The sequence below is a fragment of the Gadus macrocephalus genome, chromosome 8 (genome assembly GCF_031168955.1).
Source record: "Gadus macrocephalus chromosome 8, ASM3116895v1".
Taxonomy (NCBI): domain Eukaryota; kingdom Metazoa; phylum Chordata; class Actinopteri; order Gadiformes; family Gadidae; genus Gadus; species Gadus macrocephalus.
In genome coordinates this window covers 10,800,865-10,815,192 of record NC_082389.1, presented here as the reverse complement: position 1 = coordinate 10,815,192, position 14,328 = coordinate 10,800,865, and the positions used below count along the sequence as shown (strand labels likewise).

Sequence of the window (14,328 nt, the reverse complement as noted above, 5' to 3'; positions counted from 1 at the left end):
GTATTGATTTGTTCATAAAACCTTCTCACTTGCAGTTACAGCCAGAGGCCGCCAGGGGGGGGGGTGCTGCAGCACCCTAAGCACCCCCACTTCCCGCGTCCCTGTGCTACGCTCATATTGCAGATCTATAAATAACACGCTGGCATTCAGACGATACGACAGGGATAATAACACAGAGATATAGTGCACAGAAAGAATGAAAACACAACTTGAGTTGTCCAGGATTCAAGGGCAGTGCGTGTTCTGCTATCCAGTGTGTGTATTAATGTGTCCTGGTTTCTATGTGAGTATGTCTGTGTACTGGTCTCTATGTGTACTGGTCTGTATGAGTACTGGTTTCTATGTGAGTATGTATATGTACTGGTTCTATGTGTGCTGTTTCTATGTGTACTGGTCTCTATGTGTACTGGTCTGTATGAGTACTGGTTTCTATGTGAGTATGTATATGTACTGGTTCTATGTGTGCTGTTTCTATGTGTACTGGTCTCTATGTGTACTGGTATCGGGGGTCTTCGTCTGGTCTGAAGCCGTAGGCAGTCACCGGTCGCCCTGGAGACGAGCTGGTCTGGTCAAACACATCCCGGTAGTTCCTATTGGACGAGACACTCGTTAACATCTCCCTGTGGTCCTATTGGACGAGACACTCGTTAACATCTCCCTGTGATCCTATTGGACGAGACACTCGTTAACATCTCCCTGTGATCCTATTGGACGAGACACTCGTTAACATCTCCCTGTGATCCTATTGGACGAGACACTCGTTAACATCTCCCTGTGATCCTATTGGACGAGACACTCGTCCTAGTTCCCCTACAGACCTATCAGGTACCACCTGTATGTCCTCTGCACTCAGGCTGTGACTCACTTTGCAGGAGGAGGTCAGAGGTCAGGCTGTGACTCACCCTGCAGGAGGAGGTCAGAGGTCAGGCTGTGACTCACCCTGCAGGAGGATCCTCTCCGTTCTGGGACTGGAGGTCGTTGTAGAAATCGGGACTGATGGAGCCGTCACCAGGAGTGATACCATCTAGACACAGAACCAGGAGTCAAACCAGGAGTGATACCATCTAGACACAGAACCAGGAGTCAAACCAGGAGTGATACCATCTAGACACAGAACCAGGAGTCAAACCAGGAGTGATACCATCTAGACACAGAACCAGGAGTCAAACCAGGAGTGATACCATCTAGACACAGAACCAGGAGTCAAACCATGAGCGATACCATCTAGACACAGAACCAGGGGTTAAAAGAGAAGGAGTTAAACACCAGGAGGAGTTAGAGGAGGAGTTACAGACCAGCGCTGTAGAAGAGGTCTGTGCGGTCGTTGTCGTTGTCATAGAGATAGGCCTCGCCCTCCTCTGCCTGGCGACTCTCCACCATGTCCAGCCACTGGTTGTTATGGAAACGGAACTTCTCCGACTGGATTTTGCGGCCCCACTCCTCATCATACTCCTGGGGGTTTGGAGGGGAGGGGTCAGCAGAGTGTGTGTGGTGTGTGTGTGTGTGTGTGTGTGTGTGTGTGTGTGTGTGTGTGTGTGTGTGTGTGTGTGTGTGTGTGTGTGTGTGTGTGTGTGTGTGTGTGTGTGTGTGTGTGTGTGTGTGTGTGCACTCACAGCGATGATGTCCAGGGTGTTGTCGCACACCTTCCTGATCTCCGTGTTCTTGTCGTGCATCAGGTCAATCAGATAGGCCGGCGCCTCTGTGGGGTGGGGTCAAGGAAACACTTCTGACCAATCACCAAGCTCTCACCTAAAACACTACAGTCCCTGGGGACGCCCACCGTGCACTCTGAGCACTCTGATCTCACTGAGCAGAGTGTTAAGAGTGAGATCAGAGTGAGATCAGAGTGCACGGTAGTCCTCCCTCTGGTAGGCGGGCCCTCGTTGAAGAGGCTCTGCTACCAGAGAACAGAGGCTGTTTCCCAAAGTGAAGGAAGCATACTCAACGGCCGCCCTTTTAAGGACGCTACGTCCTAGAACGCACTGTTCCAATGCACTGTTCCAATGTTGAGAAACACTCGGAAATTCGCGCCCTTTTCGCGTCCTTTATTTTTGAGAATTCCGAGATTTTTCAAAGATGCATCGATGGATCCTCAACGAGACGAAATACCCACAATCCTCTGCGTTCACACGCTGGCGCTGCGCAGGGTATTTACAAATTGCGTCCGTTGTGTAAAGCAATTCACATTGCTTTACACAAGTGAAGTTTTTGAATGTTTTCAGAAATATTTTGTGCCGTATTGCTTTTTATAGATTAATCATGTAAATGCAAAACGTTTTTGTAACGTAATGATAGGCTATATTCTGCATGGATCGACAATAACAATAACAATTTCAACAATTAAAATATCGACCACTTAAAAAGCGGAAGCAGAAGCACTTCCACACTAGCAAGTCGTTCCAAACTTTGAGCCTACAAACGCTAGGCAGCACTCTAGCCTCATCTCCATAGGACTAGCAAGGAAGTGTTCTAGCAAGGTTGCAGCCTTCACTTTGGGAAACAGCCAGAGTCAGCCTCTAGGCCCCTCCACCTGTGGTCCACCCTCCAGGCCCCTCCCCCTGAGGTCCAGCCCTCCCCCTGAGGTCCAGGCCCCACCAGGATACGGGTGTCCTTAATGATGACGTCGCGCGTCGCCTGGTGGAAAACCATCTGGTAGAAGACGTAGATGATCTGACACACAAACTCATCATCCTCCTGCTGGGCTGCAGGACACAAAAACACACACAGCATCAGCACAACAACACAACATCAAAACAACACAACACACCATCAGCACAACACAACATCAGCACAACAGGAGAGGAGAGGTTTAGCAGCTCTATGAGGGCTACTGCTAGCCGGGTTAGTGTACCGTTTAGCAGCTCTATGAGGGCTACTGCTAGCCGGGTTAGTGTACCGTTTAGCAGCTCTATGAGGGCTACTGCTAGCAGGGTTAGCGTACCGTTTAGCAGCTCCATGAGGGCTACTGCTATCAGGGTTAGCGTACCGTTTAGCATCTCTATGAGGGCTACTGCTAGCAGGGTTAGTGTACCGTTTAGCAGCTCTATGAGGGCTACTGCTAGCAGGGTTAGCGTACCGTTTAGCAGCTCCATGAGGGCTACTGCTATCAGGGTTAGCGTACCGTTTAGCATCTCTATGAGGGCTACTGCTAGCAGGGTTAGTGTACCGTTTAGCAGCTCTATGAGGGCTACTGCTAGCAGGGTTAGCGTACCGTTTAGCATCTCTATGAGGGCTACTGCTAGCAGGGTTAGTGTACCGTTTAGCAGCTCTATGAGGGCTACTGCTAGCAGGGTTAGCGTACCGTTTAGCAGCTCTATGAGGGCAGGGATGATGCCGGATTTAGCCAACATGGCGGCGCAGGCGTCGTCCATGGAGACGGTCCCGACCAGGATCACCACCTCCAGGATCAGGTCGTCCTCCGCAGAGCCTAGAGGAGATCAGGACCAGAACCATCAGGACCCCTGCTGAGGGCTGGAGGGTCTCCAGGTCTCACCTGATCTTTAGGTCCCACCTCGTCCGGGGTCTCAAATGGTCCTAGGTCTCACCTGGTCAGGTGGTCTCTAGGTCTCACCTGGTCGGGGTCTCACCTGGTCAGGTGGTCTCTAGGTCTCACCTGGTCGGGGTCTCACCTGGTTTTAGGTGGTCCTTGAGGTAGGGCACCAGGTTGTACTCTCTGAGGACCAGCTCCCAGTCCAGCTCCGGGACAGTCAGGTTCCCCAGCGTTCCGACGCATTCCACAACAAACTCCTCCTCCTCCTCCGCCGCCATCTGGGCTGCCAGGTCGCCCACGTAGTCCTGTCAGACGGGTTGGTTAACAAGGTGGACCGGGTCAGTTAGCTAACCAACGGGTTCGTTAAAGAGGTGGACTGGCTCAACTAGCTAAACAACGGGTTGGGTATAGAATCAGCTTAGCTCAGCTAGCTAACCAACGGCACGAGCTGGACCGGGTCAGCTAGCTAAACAATGGGTTGGTTAACAAGGTAGACCGGGTTATCCCAGCTAACCAACAACCCCCTTCTAGGACTGCAGAACAGGTTGGTTAAAGGAGGGGTAGGTTATAGGGTGGGTTGGTTATGGAACTGTAGAACGGGTGGGTTATAGGACGGTTTGGTTATAGGACCGGTTGGTTATAGGACTTTAGAGCAGGTTGGTTACAGGAGGGATGGTAATAGAACAGGTTGTTTAAAGGACAGGTTGGTTAAAGGACGGGTTGGTTATAGGACTATAGAACAGGTATGTTATAGGACGGGTTGGTAATAGAAGGGGTTGTTTAAAAGGACAGGTTGGTTAAAGGACAGGTTGGTTATAGCACTATAACAGACTAACTATGAACAGTGTCTCAGTTGCCTGTAGAACGGGTTGGTTATAGGAAGGCTTGGTTATAGGACTATAGAACGGGTTGGTTTTAGGACAGGTTGGTTATAGGACAGGTTGGTTATAGGACGGGTTTGTTAGAGGACGGGTTTGTTATAGGACGGGTTGGTTATAGGACTATAACAGACTGACTATGAACAGGGCCTTGGTGGGTCCGTCGTGCTGGGAGATGTTTCTGATCATCTTCATCAGGAGGCAGTCCTTCATCTTCAGAGCCCTCTTCATCACCATCTTCAGCCCGTTGCCTGGACACGGAAACACCATTAGCGGATAGGTTAGAGTACGGTCAGTGATGGGGGCGAGTGGTTAGTTAGATTAGAGTCAGGGGTGAGTGCATAGTGTTAGAGGTGAGTGGTTAGTTAGGTTTGTGTTGGGGCTGAGTGGTTAGATAGATTTGTGTTAGGGGGTGAGTGGTTAGTTAGTTAGTTTTAGGGGTGAGACGTTAGTAAGGTTAGTGTTAGGGGTGAGTGGTTAGTTAGTGTTGGGGTGAGTGGTTGGTTAGGGTTACCCTCTCCGCGTGCTGTGACCTTGCCGTGGTGGAGAGGCTTGCGTGCTTCTATGATCCTGAGAGCTATGCTGGAGGGAGCCTACGGCTCCTGGCAGGCTCAATCCTACCAGACTGGTCTTGGGTGAGGAGTGAGACAAAAGGCAGCACCTGGTCCTCCAGGTTGGGGGTTGGGCGTGGCGCTAACAACGCCACCCCGTAAAAAAACCCTATTGTCACAGAAACTAAAATGAGAAATCCTATTGACATCAGGCCCATTGTAGACCCCAGCCACCCAAACACTTTGGGTGGCAGTATGACCACTTCTGATGAAAGCCGAAAGGAAGTCAGGAGTGCGAAAGAGGGCCTACTAGGGCCTAAAACCAAGATCCGCATTTGAGCATGGAAGGTCCGAACCATGTTTGAGACCACCAAGACAGCACAAGTCCTCAGTGAGATGAAAAGGTACCGCCTGGACATCCCGGGGATAAGTGAGAGTCACTGGACCGGCTCTGGTCATCAAGTCCTGCATGATGGGTCTGTCATCCTCTATTCTGGCCATGAGAACACCCACACACATGGTGTAGCCATCTTAATCGCCAAGGAGAAGGCTCAAACCTTGCTGGAGTGGGAACCAGTAAGTGAAAGGCTGATCTGAGTACGCCTCAACTCAAAGTACTGTTAACTCACCATCTTACAGTGCTATGCACCAACCAACAAGGCTGAGGAGGAGGTCAAAGAAGACTGGAATGAACAACTGCCAATGGTGGTTTCAAAGGTACCCCAACACGACGTTCTTCTCCTAACTGGTGACATGAATGCCAAAGTGGGTACCGACAATTCCAACAACGAGAGGGCAATGGGCAGGCATGGATGTGGCAAAAGGAACAACAATGCCTTGTGGATTTCTGCATGACCAACAACCTGGTCATCATCGGTACCATCTTCCCCCACAAGAACATCCATACGCTCACAAGGGCACCTGATGGTAGGGCAATCAAACAAATCGACCACATCATCATTAATGGTAAATGGCGCAGGTCACTGCAAGCTGTTAGAGCTTACCGGGGTGCAGATGCCTATAGCGACCACCACCTAATCGCTGCCACCATTAAACTGAAGTTGGAGAAGTCAATCCCAAAAAGCCACCGGCAGAGGAAACTGGACATTGCAAAGAAAAACAAAGAGTTTGTGTTGGAACTCAGAAACCGCTTCAGCACGCCAGAGGCATCCTCTGAAATGGTCAGAAGAACCCACCATAAACAGCAAATGGAATGCTATCAAGACCATATACACCGAAACAGCACAAAAGGTACATCAGAGCGTGAACAAGTAGCCAGATGGGTTCAACACTTCCAGGAAGTACTCAACCTCCCTGAGCCAGAACAGCCAGCGAACATCACAACAACAGAGGATACCCTGGAAATCAACACCAACCCCCCGGACTCTGCTGAGGTTAAAGCTGCCATCCAAACCCTGAAGATGGCAAGGCATGTGGCATAGATACTATTCAGGCTGAGATGCTCAAGCCCGACATTCCAACATCAACACGAGTGCTGACGGACCTATTCCAAAACATTTGGAACAGTGACACCATCCCTGAAGACTGGTCCAAAGGTATTATTGTCAAAGTTCCCAAGAAAGGCAACACTAAGAACTGCGACAACTGGCGTGGAATTACCCTTCTATCTGTTCCAAGCAAGATGTTCTGCAGAGTCCTTCTTGACCCGATGGAGACAGCCATTGACACCAGGATTAGACAGGAGCAAGCAGGCTTCAGGAAGGGAAGAGGATGTATGGACCAAATCTTTGCTCTGCGTAACGTCATAGAACAGTGCTTGGAATGGAACACAACTTCGTGGACTTCAGGAAGGTTGTGTCCACCGAAACATCCTCTGGAAGATACTGCACTCCTATGGAATACCATCAAAGATCATCTCAATCATAAAAACATTCTATGAACATTTTGAGTGTAGTGTCATCATGGGAAATGACCTCTCTGAGTGGTTTTCCGTGCAGTCCGGATTGAGACAGGGGTGCATCATCTCAACCTATCCTCTTCCTGGTCGCAATAGACTGGATCACAACAAATGGATCACAAGCATGGCTGGGAAAGGCTCAGGGTGCCTTCTCCCAACTCCGTCCCATCTGAAGATCAAAACAATACAGCCTTAAAACAAAGATGCTCCTATTCAACAGCAATGTAAAGTCTGTTCTGCTGTATGGTTCAGAGAGCTGGCGGGTTGTCAAAACAGACATGAGGAGAATGGAAGTGTTCCATAATGGATGCCTCCGACGAATATGCCAAATCTTTTGGCCTAATAAGATCTCCAACAATGACCTGTACAAAAAAACGGGAAGCTGGAGCATCACCAAGGAGATTATGCACAGACGCCTGAGAAGGCTAGGACATGTGTTGAGGATGGAGCAGGACCGCATCACAAAGGTCGCCTTAAGATGGACACCACCAGGCAAAAGAAAACCTGGGAGGCCAAAAACCACCTGGCGCAGAACTGTGACACAAGAGCTGCAACAGAGGAACCTGTCATGGGGGGAGGCCCAACATGCTGCCAGGGACCGAGTGGAATGGAGAGTGCTCATCGAAGCCTTATGACCCTTAAGCCCAGTTCAGACCAAAGATTCGGCTTGCAACTCGCAACTCCTTGCAACGCCTTGCAACGAGACGGGCTGCGACGTTCTAAAACTGGGCAGTTCACACTGGCTGCAACGCGCTGCAACGGGCTGCGACGCTAGGTGGTTTCCATAGCAACTGTGAACGCTCTGGCACAGCTGAGAGCCGCAACATCATCATTTGCGTAGGTTAGGTTAGATTAGTTAGGTTTGCGATTAGTTAGGTTTGCAATTAGTTTTATTTTTATTTTACTTGAGAGTAGGCTATAGTTACTATGTTTTGTCATTCTCCACTACATCTGCATTGGAGTAAATAGCTGGAGCTTACAGTTAGTTTAGATTACCCGTTGTTGGATACATTGCATTTTCCGTTAGTTGAATTTCAGATTGATCTGTCTTAGTTCACCATCGGCTCAACTACTTGGAGATGTATAACTTAATTATAAACAGGCCTAATTATGTTAGTGAGAGTGAAATGGTCGCAGTTTTTGCTGTGGCTTTAATCATGAAAAGGAGAAGACGGCGAGTTATAAAGCCAAGAATATGGAGCCGCAGTTGGGTACTTCAGCGGCAGAAACAGGGTGCCTACGCCAATCTGTGTAGAGAGCTGGAAGTCGGGGATATCGACCAACGTCGTATAGGACAGGTTGATCCTCCAGCAACCGAATTAAGTTCTCCTCCCTCTCCTCGGACCAGAAGTCTGCCATCTTCGGATCTTTTTATGCTGGAGTGGACAGTACGGTACCGGGACGGAGTAAGGCCGTGACGTACAAGTTGTTCTGTGCTGTGATTGGCTGAAGAGGAATAGTTAAATCGCCGCGTTCTAAAACTGGACCTTGCGATTTGACATGTTCAATCTCTGGCGACTCCTTGCAACGCCTTGCGACGCCTTGCAACGACCCGTTCACACCGCCCCTGCGACGTTCTAAAACCGTCTCGTTGCAAGGTGAATCTTTGGTCTGAACTGGGCTTTAGGGGACGAAGAATAGTAGTAGTAGTAGTAGTGAGTGGTTGGTAAGTGTTGGGGTGAGTGGTTAGTATGGTTAGTAATAGGGGTGAGGGGTTAGTTAGTGTTGGGGTGAACAGTTGGTTAGTGTTGGGGTGAGTGGTTAGGTAGTGGTTAGTTAGTGTCGGGGGGAGTGGTTAGTTAGGTAAGTGTTAGAGTTCAGTCGTTAGTTAGTTTAGTGCTAGAGGTGAGTGGTTAGTTAGTGTTGGGGGGAGTTGTTAGTTAGATTAGTGTGAGGGTTGAGGGGTTAGTTAGATTAGTGTTAGAGGTGAGTGTTTAGTAAGGTTAGTGTTAGGGGTTAGTGGTTAGTTAGGTTAGTGTTGGAGGTGAGTGGTTAGTTAGTGTTAAGGTTGAGTGGTTAGTTAGATTAGTGTTCGGGGTGAGTGGTTAGCTAGTGGTTAGTAAGTGTTGGGGCTGAGTGGTTAGTTAGTGTTGAGGGTGAGTGGTTAGTTAGTGTTGGAAGTGAGTGGTTATGTGAGTGGTTAGTTAGTGTTGGGGTGAGTGGTTAGTAAGTGGTTAGTTAGTGTTGGGTGAGTACCTTCACACATGATCTGGGCGTTCTTCTTGCTGGCTGCCAGGTTGATGCAGAAGGAGATGAGCTCAATGTCCATCTTCTCCTCCCCGTGGTCATACAGCATTTGGAGCAGCTGCACACACACACACACACACACACACACACACACACACACACACACACACACACACACACACACACACACACACACACACACACACACACACACACACACACACACACACACACACACACACACACCTTAGCTAGTGGGTCTGGACCAGTGGGACCAGTAGGTGACAACAGGGGGGTGTGGTCTACCTGGGGGGTTTGGTCTACCTGCGGGGTGTGGTCTACCTGGGGGGTGTGGTCTACCTGGGGGGTCTACCTGGGAGGTCTACCTTGGGGTGTGGTCTACCTGGGGGGTGGTCTACCTGGGGGATGCAGTCTGTGTAGGCGAACAGGGACCTCGACCGGTCGTCCACACTGATGTGGTACAGGATCCACATGGCCACCTGCCGGTGGGTGGCGTCCCCTAGGGAACAACAAAAAACAACATTAACAAGTAGCAGCGCCTGTTGAGTTCACTATGTTCACTATCAAGCATGCTAGGTACCTAGCCAAGAGCTGAGTTTGGGCTAACTAGCCACCATGCAAGGTACCTAGCAGGGAGCTGAGTTTGGGCTAACTAGCCAGCATGCTAGGTACCTAGCAGGGAGGAGAGTCCTGGCTAACTAGCCAGCGTGCTAGGTACCTAGCAGGGCGGTGAGTTTGGGCAGCAGGCCGGCCTCCACCATCTTGGTCCGGAGGCCTGAGTCGAAAGAGAGGTTGAGGAGGAGGCGGAGCGTCAGGTTCAGCAGGTCCTTGTGGTCACACGGCACGAAGCGAGCCAATCGCTGCACTGTATCCACCTCGGCCTGCCAATCAAAAGCAGGAGAGTGAGAGACAGCTTGGATACGCAGGAAGGAGAACCCCAACCCATGGTTCTGATTCTGGTGGTTCCTTAGAGGTCCTGTTGTTTCCACAGGTCCTGTGGTTCCTCTGAGGTTTGTATACGTGGTTCAGAACCTGGTATTTCCCTGGTTCTCCTCACCATGTCGTTCTTGTTCTCCAGGAAGATGGAGAGCTTCTTGAGGAAGGAGAGCACCAGGACCAGCAGCTCTGGGTCCTCGCGGTCCAGGACCCGGACCAAGAGACCCACCATGTTCTTATTCCTCATCTTCAGCTCGGTACGAGTGTCCTCCGCCAGGTTCAGGAGCAGGTAGAGAGACACTGGGGAAAAGGGGGGAGGGAGAGGGAGAGAATGAGAGAGAGATATACTGCTAAATTGTGTTTGTACATCTGAGCAGCAGTAGGCTAGGTGCTCCAGGCTAGCTGCAGGGGGCTAGGTGCTCCAGGCTAGCTGCAGGGGGCTAGGTGCTCCAGGCTAGCTGCAGGGGGCTAGGTGCTTCAGACTAGTTGTAGGGGACTAGGTGCTCCAGGCTAGCTGCAGGGGGCTAGGTGCTCCAGGCAAGCTGCAGGGGGCTAGGTGCTCCAGGCTAGGTACCTCTGAGCAGCTGCTCCTGCTTGGCCAGCAGGCTGCGGTACTTCCTGACCGCCTTCTCCTGGTCCCGCCGCAGGGAGCCCTGCTCCGGGACCGCCTCGCGTACGGGCAGTTAGGGAACGCACACCGGAGACACACTACAGACACACTATAGACACACAATGGAGACACACACACTATAGACACACAATGGAGACACACACACTACAGACACACACTGGAGACACACACTGAAGACACACACACTACAGACACACACTGGAGACACACACACATTACAGACACACACTGAAGACACACACACTACAGACACACACTGGAGACACACACTACAGACAAACACTAGAGCTACCCACTACAGACAAACACACACTAGAGACACACAGTACAGAAACACACTGGAGACACACACTGGAGACACACACGCACACTGACAATGTAGTACTGGAGGATATAGTAGTATTAGGGTATATAATGTATATAATGTAGATGATGTAGTACTGGAGGATTTAGTAGTATTAGGGTATATAATGTATATAATGTAGTTGATGTAGTACTGGAGGATTTAGTAGTATTAGGATATATAATGTATATGATATATATGATGTAGTACTGGAGGTTATAGTAGTATTAGGATATATAATGTATATAATGTAGATGATATATATGATGCAGTACTGGAGGATATAGGCCTTGTTCTTCTTGCTGAGCTCCTCCTTCCAGAGGTCGTGTCTCCTCAGCTCATGTTCCACCACCGCCATGCAGAGAGCCCCCACCTTATAGTGGGACACCACCGCCTGGAACTGGGAGAAACTACACACAGACGCACAACATCACAACACAACACCTTATAGTGGGACACCACCGCCTGGAACTGGGAGAAACTACACACAGACGCACAACATCACAACACAACACCTTATAGTGGGACACCACCGCCTGGAACTGGGAGAAACTACACACAGACACACAACATCACAACACAACACCTTATAGTTAACTTGGACACCATCGCCTGGAACTGGGAGAAACTACACACAGACGCACAACATCACAACACAACACCCTACAGTCGGACACCCCCACCTGGAACTGGGGAAACTATACACACATCACAGACACACATCACACAACCCATCCCAGCAGTGGGTACCTGGAGAAGCAGAAGAAGATGTAGATGATGATGGTGGACAGCTCCACACTCTGCTTCCAGTCCTCCCTGAGAACCCGGGCCAGTGCCCCTAGAGCCGTCTCTACACACACACACACACACACACACACACACACACACACACACACACACACACACACACACACACACACACACACACACACACACACACACACACACACACACACACACACACACACACACACACACTTTAACAAAGTTTACCGACTAGAATGGATGCTACAGACATGCTAGTGAAGCTAACAGACTAGCGTTGTTCTACATAGCTGCTAGTGAAGCTAATAGGCCGGAGCTGTGCTAAAGACATGCTATTGAAGCTAACAGGCTAGCATGGATGCTACAGAGCTGCTGGTGGAGCTAACAGGCTAGCGTACCGTTGTGCAGCAGCTCCTCCAGGTTGTCAGGGTTACGGGCCAGCTGCAGCAGCAGGGCGGAGCCTCTGATCTTCTCAGGAAGTCCTTCGTAGAGCAGCTCAACGTAGCGCTCCACCTGGGAGATGGAGGCCTCCTCCCCCACCTGCAGCGCACAACACGCAGACACAACACGCACAACACACACACACATAACACAACACACACACAACACGCACAAGTCTTCTAGGCGGTGTAACTGATTAGTGTGTGTGTGTGTGTGTGTGTGTGTGTGTGTGTGTGTGTGTGTGTGTGTGTGTGTGTGTGTGTGTGTGTGTGTGTGTGTGTGTTTGCTTCACCTCCAGGCCCTCGAACGGAGACAGCTCCCTGGGTCTGAGCAGCTGACTGCTCTGGTCCACTGGAACACACACACACACACACACACATACACATTATAACACCCACAGACAGACACACACACACACACACACACACACATACATATTAGAGCACCCACAGACACACACACACACACACACACACACACACACACACACACACACACACAAACACAAACACAAACACACACCCTGACCTTTGCCCTCGGCGGGCCTCCTGCTCTGCAGGTAGTGCAGGAGGTGCTCCACCTGGGGGAGGCGGGACAGCGGGATGAGGCGGCACTCCTCCACCACCTTCCTGGCCAACGCCCCCACGTCAGTACTGGGGGAGAGGCTCTTCACCCGGATACTGGGGGGGGGGGGGGGAGAGGAGAGGAGAGGAGAGGGGAGGGGAGGGGAGGGGAGAGGAGAGGAGAGGAGAGGAGAGGAGAGGAGAGGAGAGGAGGAGTAAAGGATAAGGAGGAGGGAGTTCAGTTTAGCTTCTGTAGCAAGATGCAGATATGAGAGGAGGAGGAGGAGGAGGTGCACTCACATCTTCTGGCCCTCCTTGCGCTCCCCCAGCATGGGGTCTCCTCCCTCCCCCAGGATGGAGGCCTCCACCTCATACTGCACCACCAGGGCCTTCTCTGTGGGGTGGACGTCTAGACTGCCAGCACGCACCTTCCTACAGGAGGAGGAGGAGAAGAGGGGGATCTGTTTTAGAATCTGTACTATAATTAGTCATCACATCATTATCACAGGTGTATTATAATGATATGATGACATCATACATCTAGCTGTATCAAAATAATGTTGTGATGACAGTGTGATGACGTCATGACATCACACTAAATCTAAAGGTAAACATCGATGTAGTATGAAGATGACATGACATCATCACACACATAGATGTTTACCTTTAGATGTAGTGTGATGACGTCATGAGATAATCCAAACGCTAGGAGCTAAACTGGTGTGAATGTGAACGGACTGCATTCATACCCTGCTTTACTGACCAGTGGCCCATAAAGCGCTTTACAAATACTGCCTCACATTCAGCCATCCATACACACACACACACACACACACACACACCGACACAAACAGTGTCAGCCCCTCAGGACGACAGCCAGCTGGTCAGGAGCAGTCAGGGTGAGGCGTCTCGCTCAGGGACACCTCGACACTCCGCTAGGAGGAGCCGGGGATCGAACTAGCAACCTTCTGGTTACCAGCCAACCCGCTGTACCTGAAGAGTCCCTCCTGAGCCACATATCCGCCCTGTATCTTGAATATCACTATCCCCTGGTGTCCACATGAATGAACCCGTTAACCACACCTCCTCCTGTGGGTTTAACAGTAATAAACAGTGAGGTCATTACTGATGTTTTACCGCTTGAGATAGCGCGCGTCCTCCTGCATCCTGCCTGCTATCGCCCCTGGTCGAGGTTAGTCAGAATAAAGAGTTTAAATCATTAGTCCGAATAAAGAGTTTAAATCACAAAATCACGGAGGAGGACTGAGGAAAGGCGTTTATCACAGAGCGCACTGCGCTTGCGCAAGGGAACAACAGCTATCCTACGCATGCGTGGTGTGCGTGAAGAGGCGTTCATGACGAGTTAGAATGATTTGTACTGATGGTTCAGTTATAAAAAGTCAAATGATTGTTCATTATGAGAGATATTGTTGTGTCTGAATGGTCAAGGCGTTCCTCAGGAATGCTAAAGTCTGATTAGCCTAGCTTACGTCGGCTGAGATTTTTACAGCAGCTTACTAGAACTCCAATTGGATGAATATCACGATGATGAGGCCTTCTGAAGCCCGAAACTAATGTTTAGAGATTATGAATGTATTAACAAT

General features: G+C 50.2%; 1 protein-coding gene across 5 annotated transcripts; it reads right to left on the bottom strand.

Annotated features, from left to right (window-relative positions):
- Positions 1–80: 80 nt before the first annotated feature.
- On the bottom strand, positions 81–14,048 carry LOC132463005 (kinesin-associated protein 3-like). 5 transcript variants are annotated; one of them, XM_060058852.1, is made up of 22 exons: positions 13,862–14,047; positions 13,025–13,156; positions 12,690–12,841; positions 12,454–12,512; positions 12,119–12,260; positions 11,706–11,805; positions 11,241–11,365; positions 10,556–10,654; positions 10,103–10,281; positions 9,764–9,926; positions 9,444–9,544; positions 9,034–9,142; positions 4,507–4,619; positions 3,630–3,795; positions 3,302–3,427; positions 2,604–2,702; positions 1,614–1,699; positions 1,296–1,452; positions 940–1,024; positions 488–590; positions 366–413; positions 81–305 (listed from the first exon to the last, which is right to left on the bottom strand). In XM_060058852.1, the coding sequence occupies exons 1-20, from the start codon at positions 13,888–13,890 to the stop codon at positions 488–490; spliced, it is 2,325 nt and encodes a 774-aa protein (XP_059914835.1). In that variant the 5' UTR covers positions 13,891–14,047; the 3' UTR covers positions 81–305; positions 366–413. The 5 variants fall into 5 exon arrangements, with proteins under 5 accessions (XP_059914835.1, XP_059914834.1, XP_059914833.1 ...); XM_060058851.1 differs by lacking the exon at positions 366–413 and having other exon boundaries at positions 456–590; XM_060058850.1 differs by lacking the exon at positions 81–305 and having other exon boundaries at positions 388–590.
- Between the last annotated feature and the right edge of the window lie 280 nt (positions 14,049–14,328).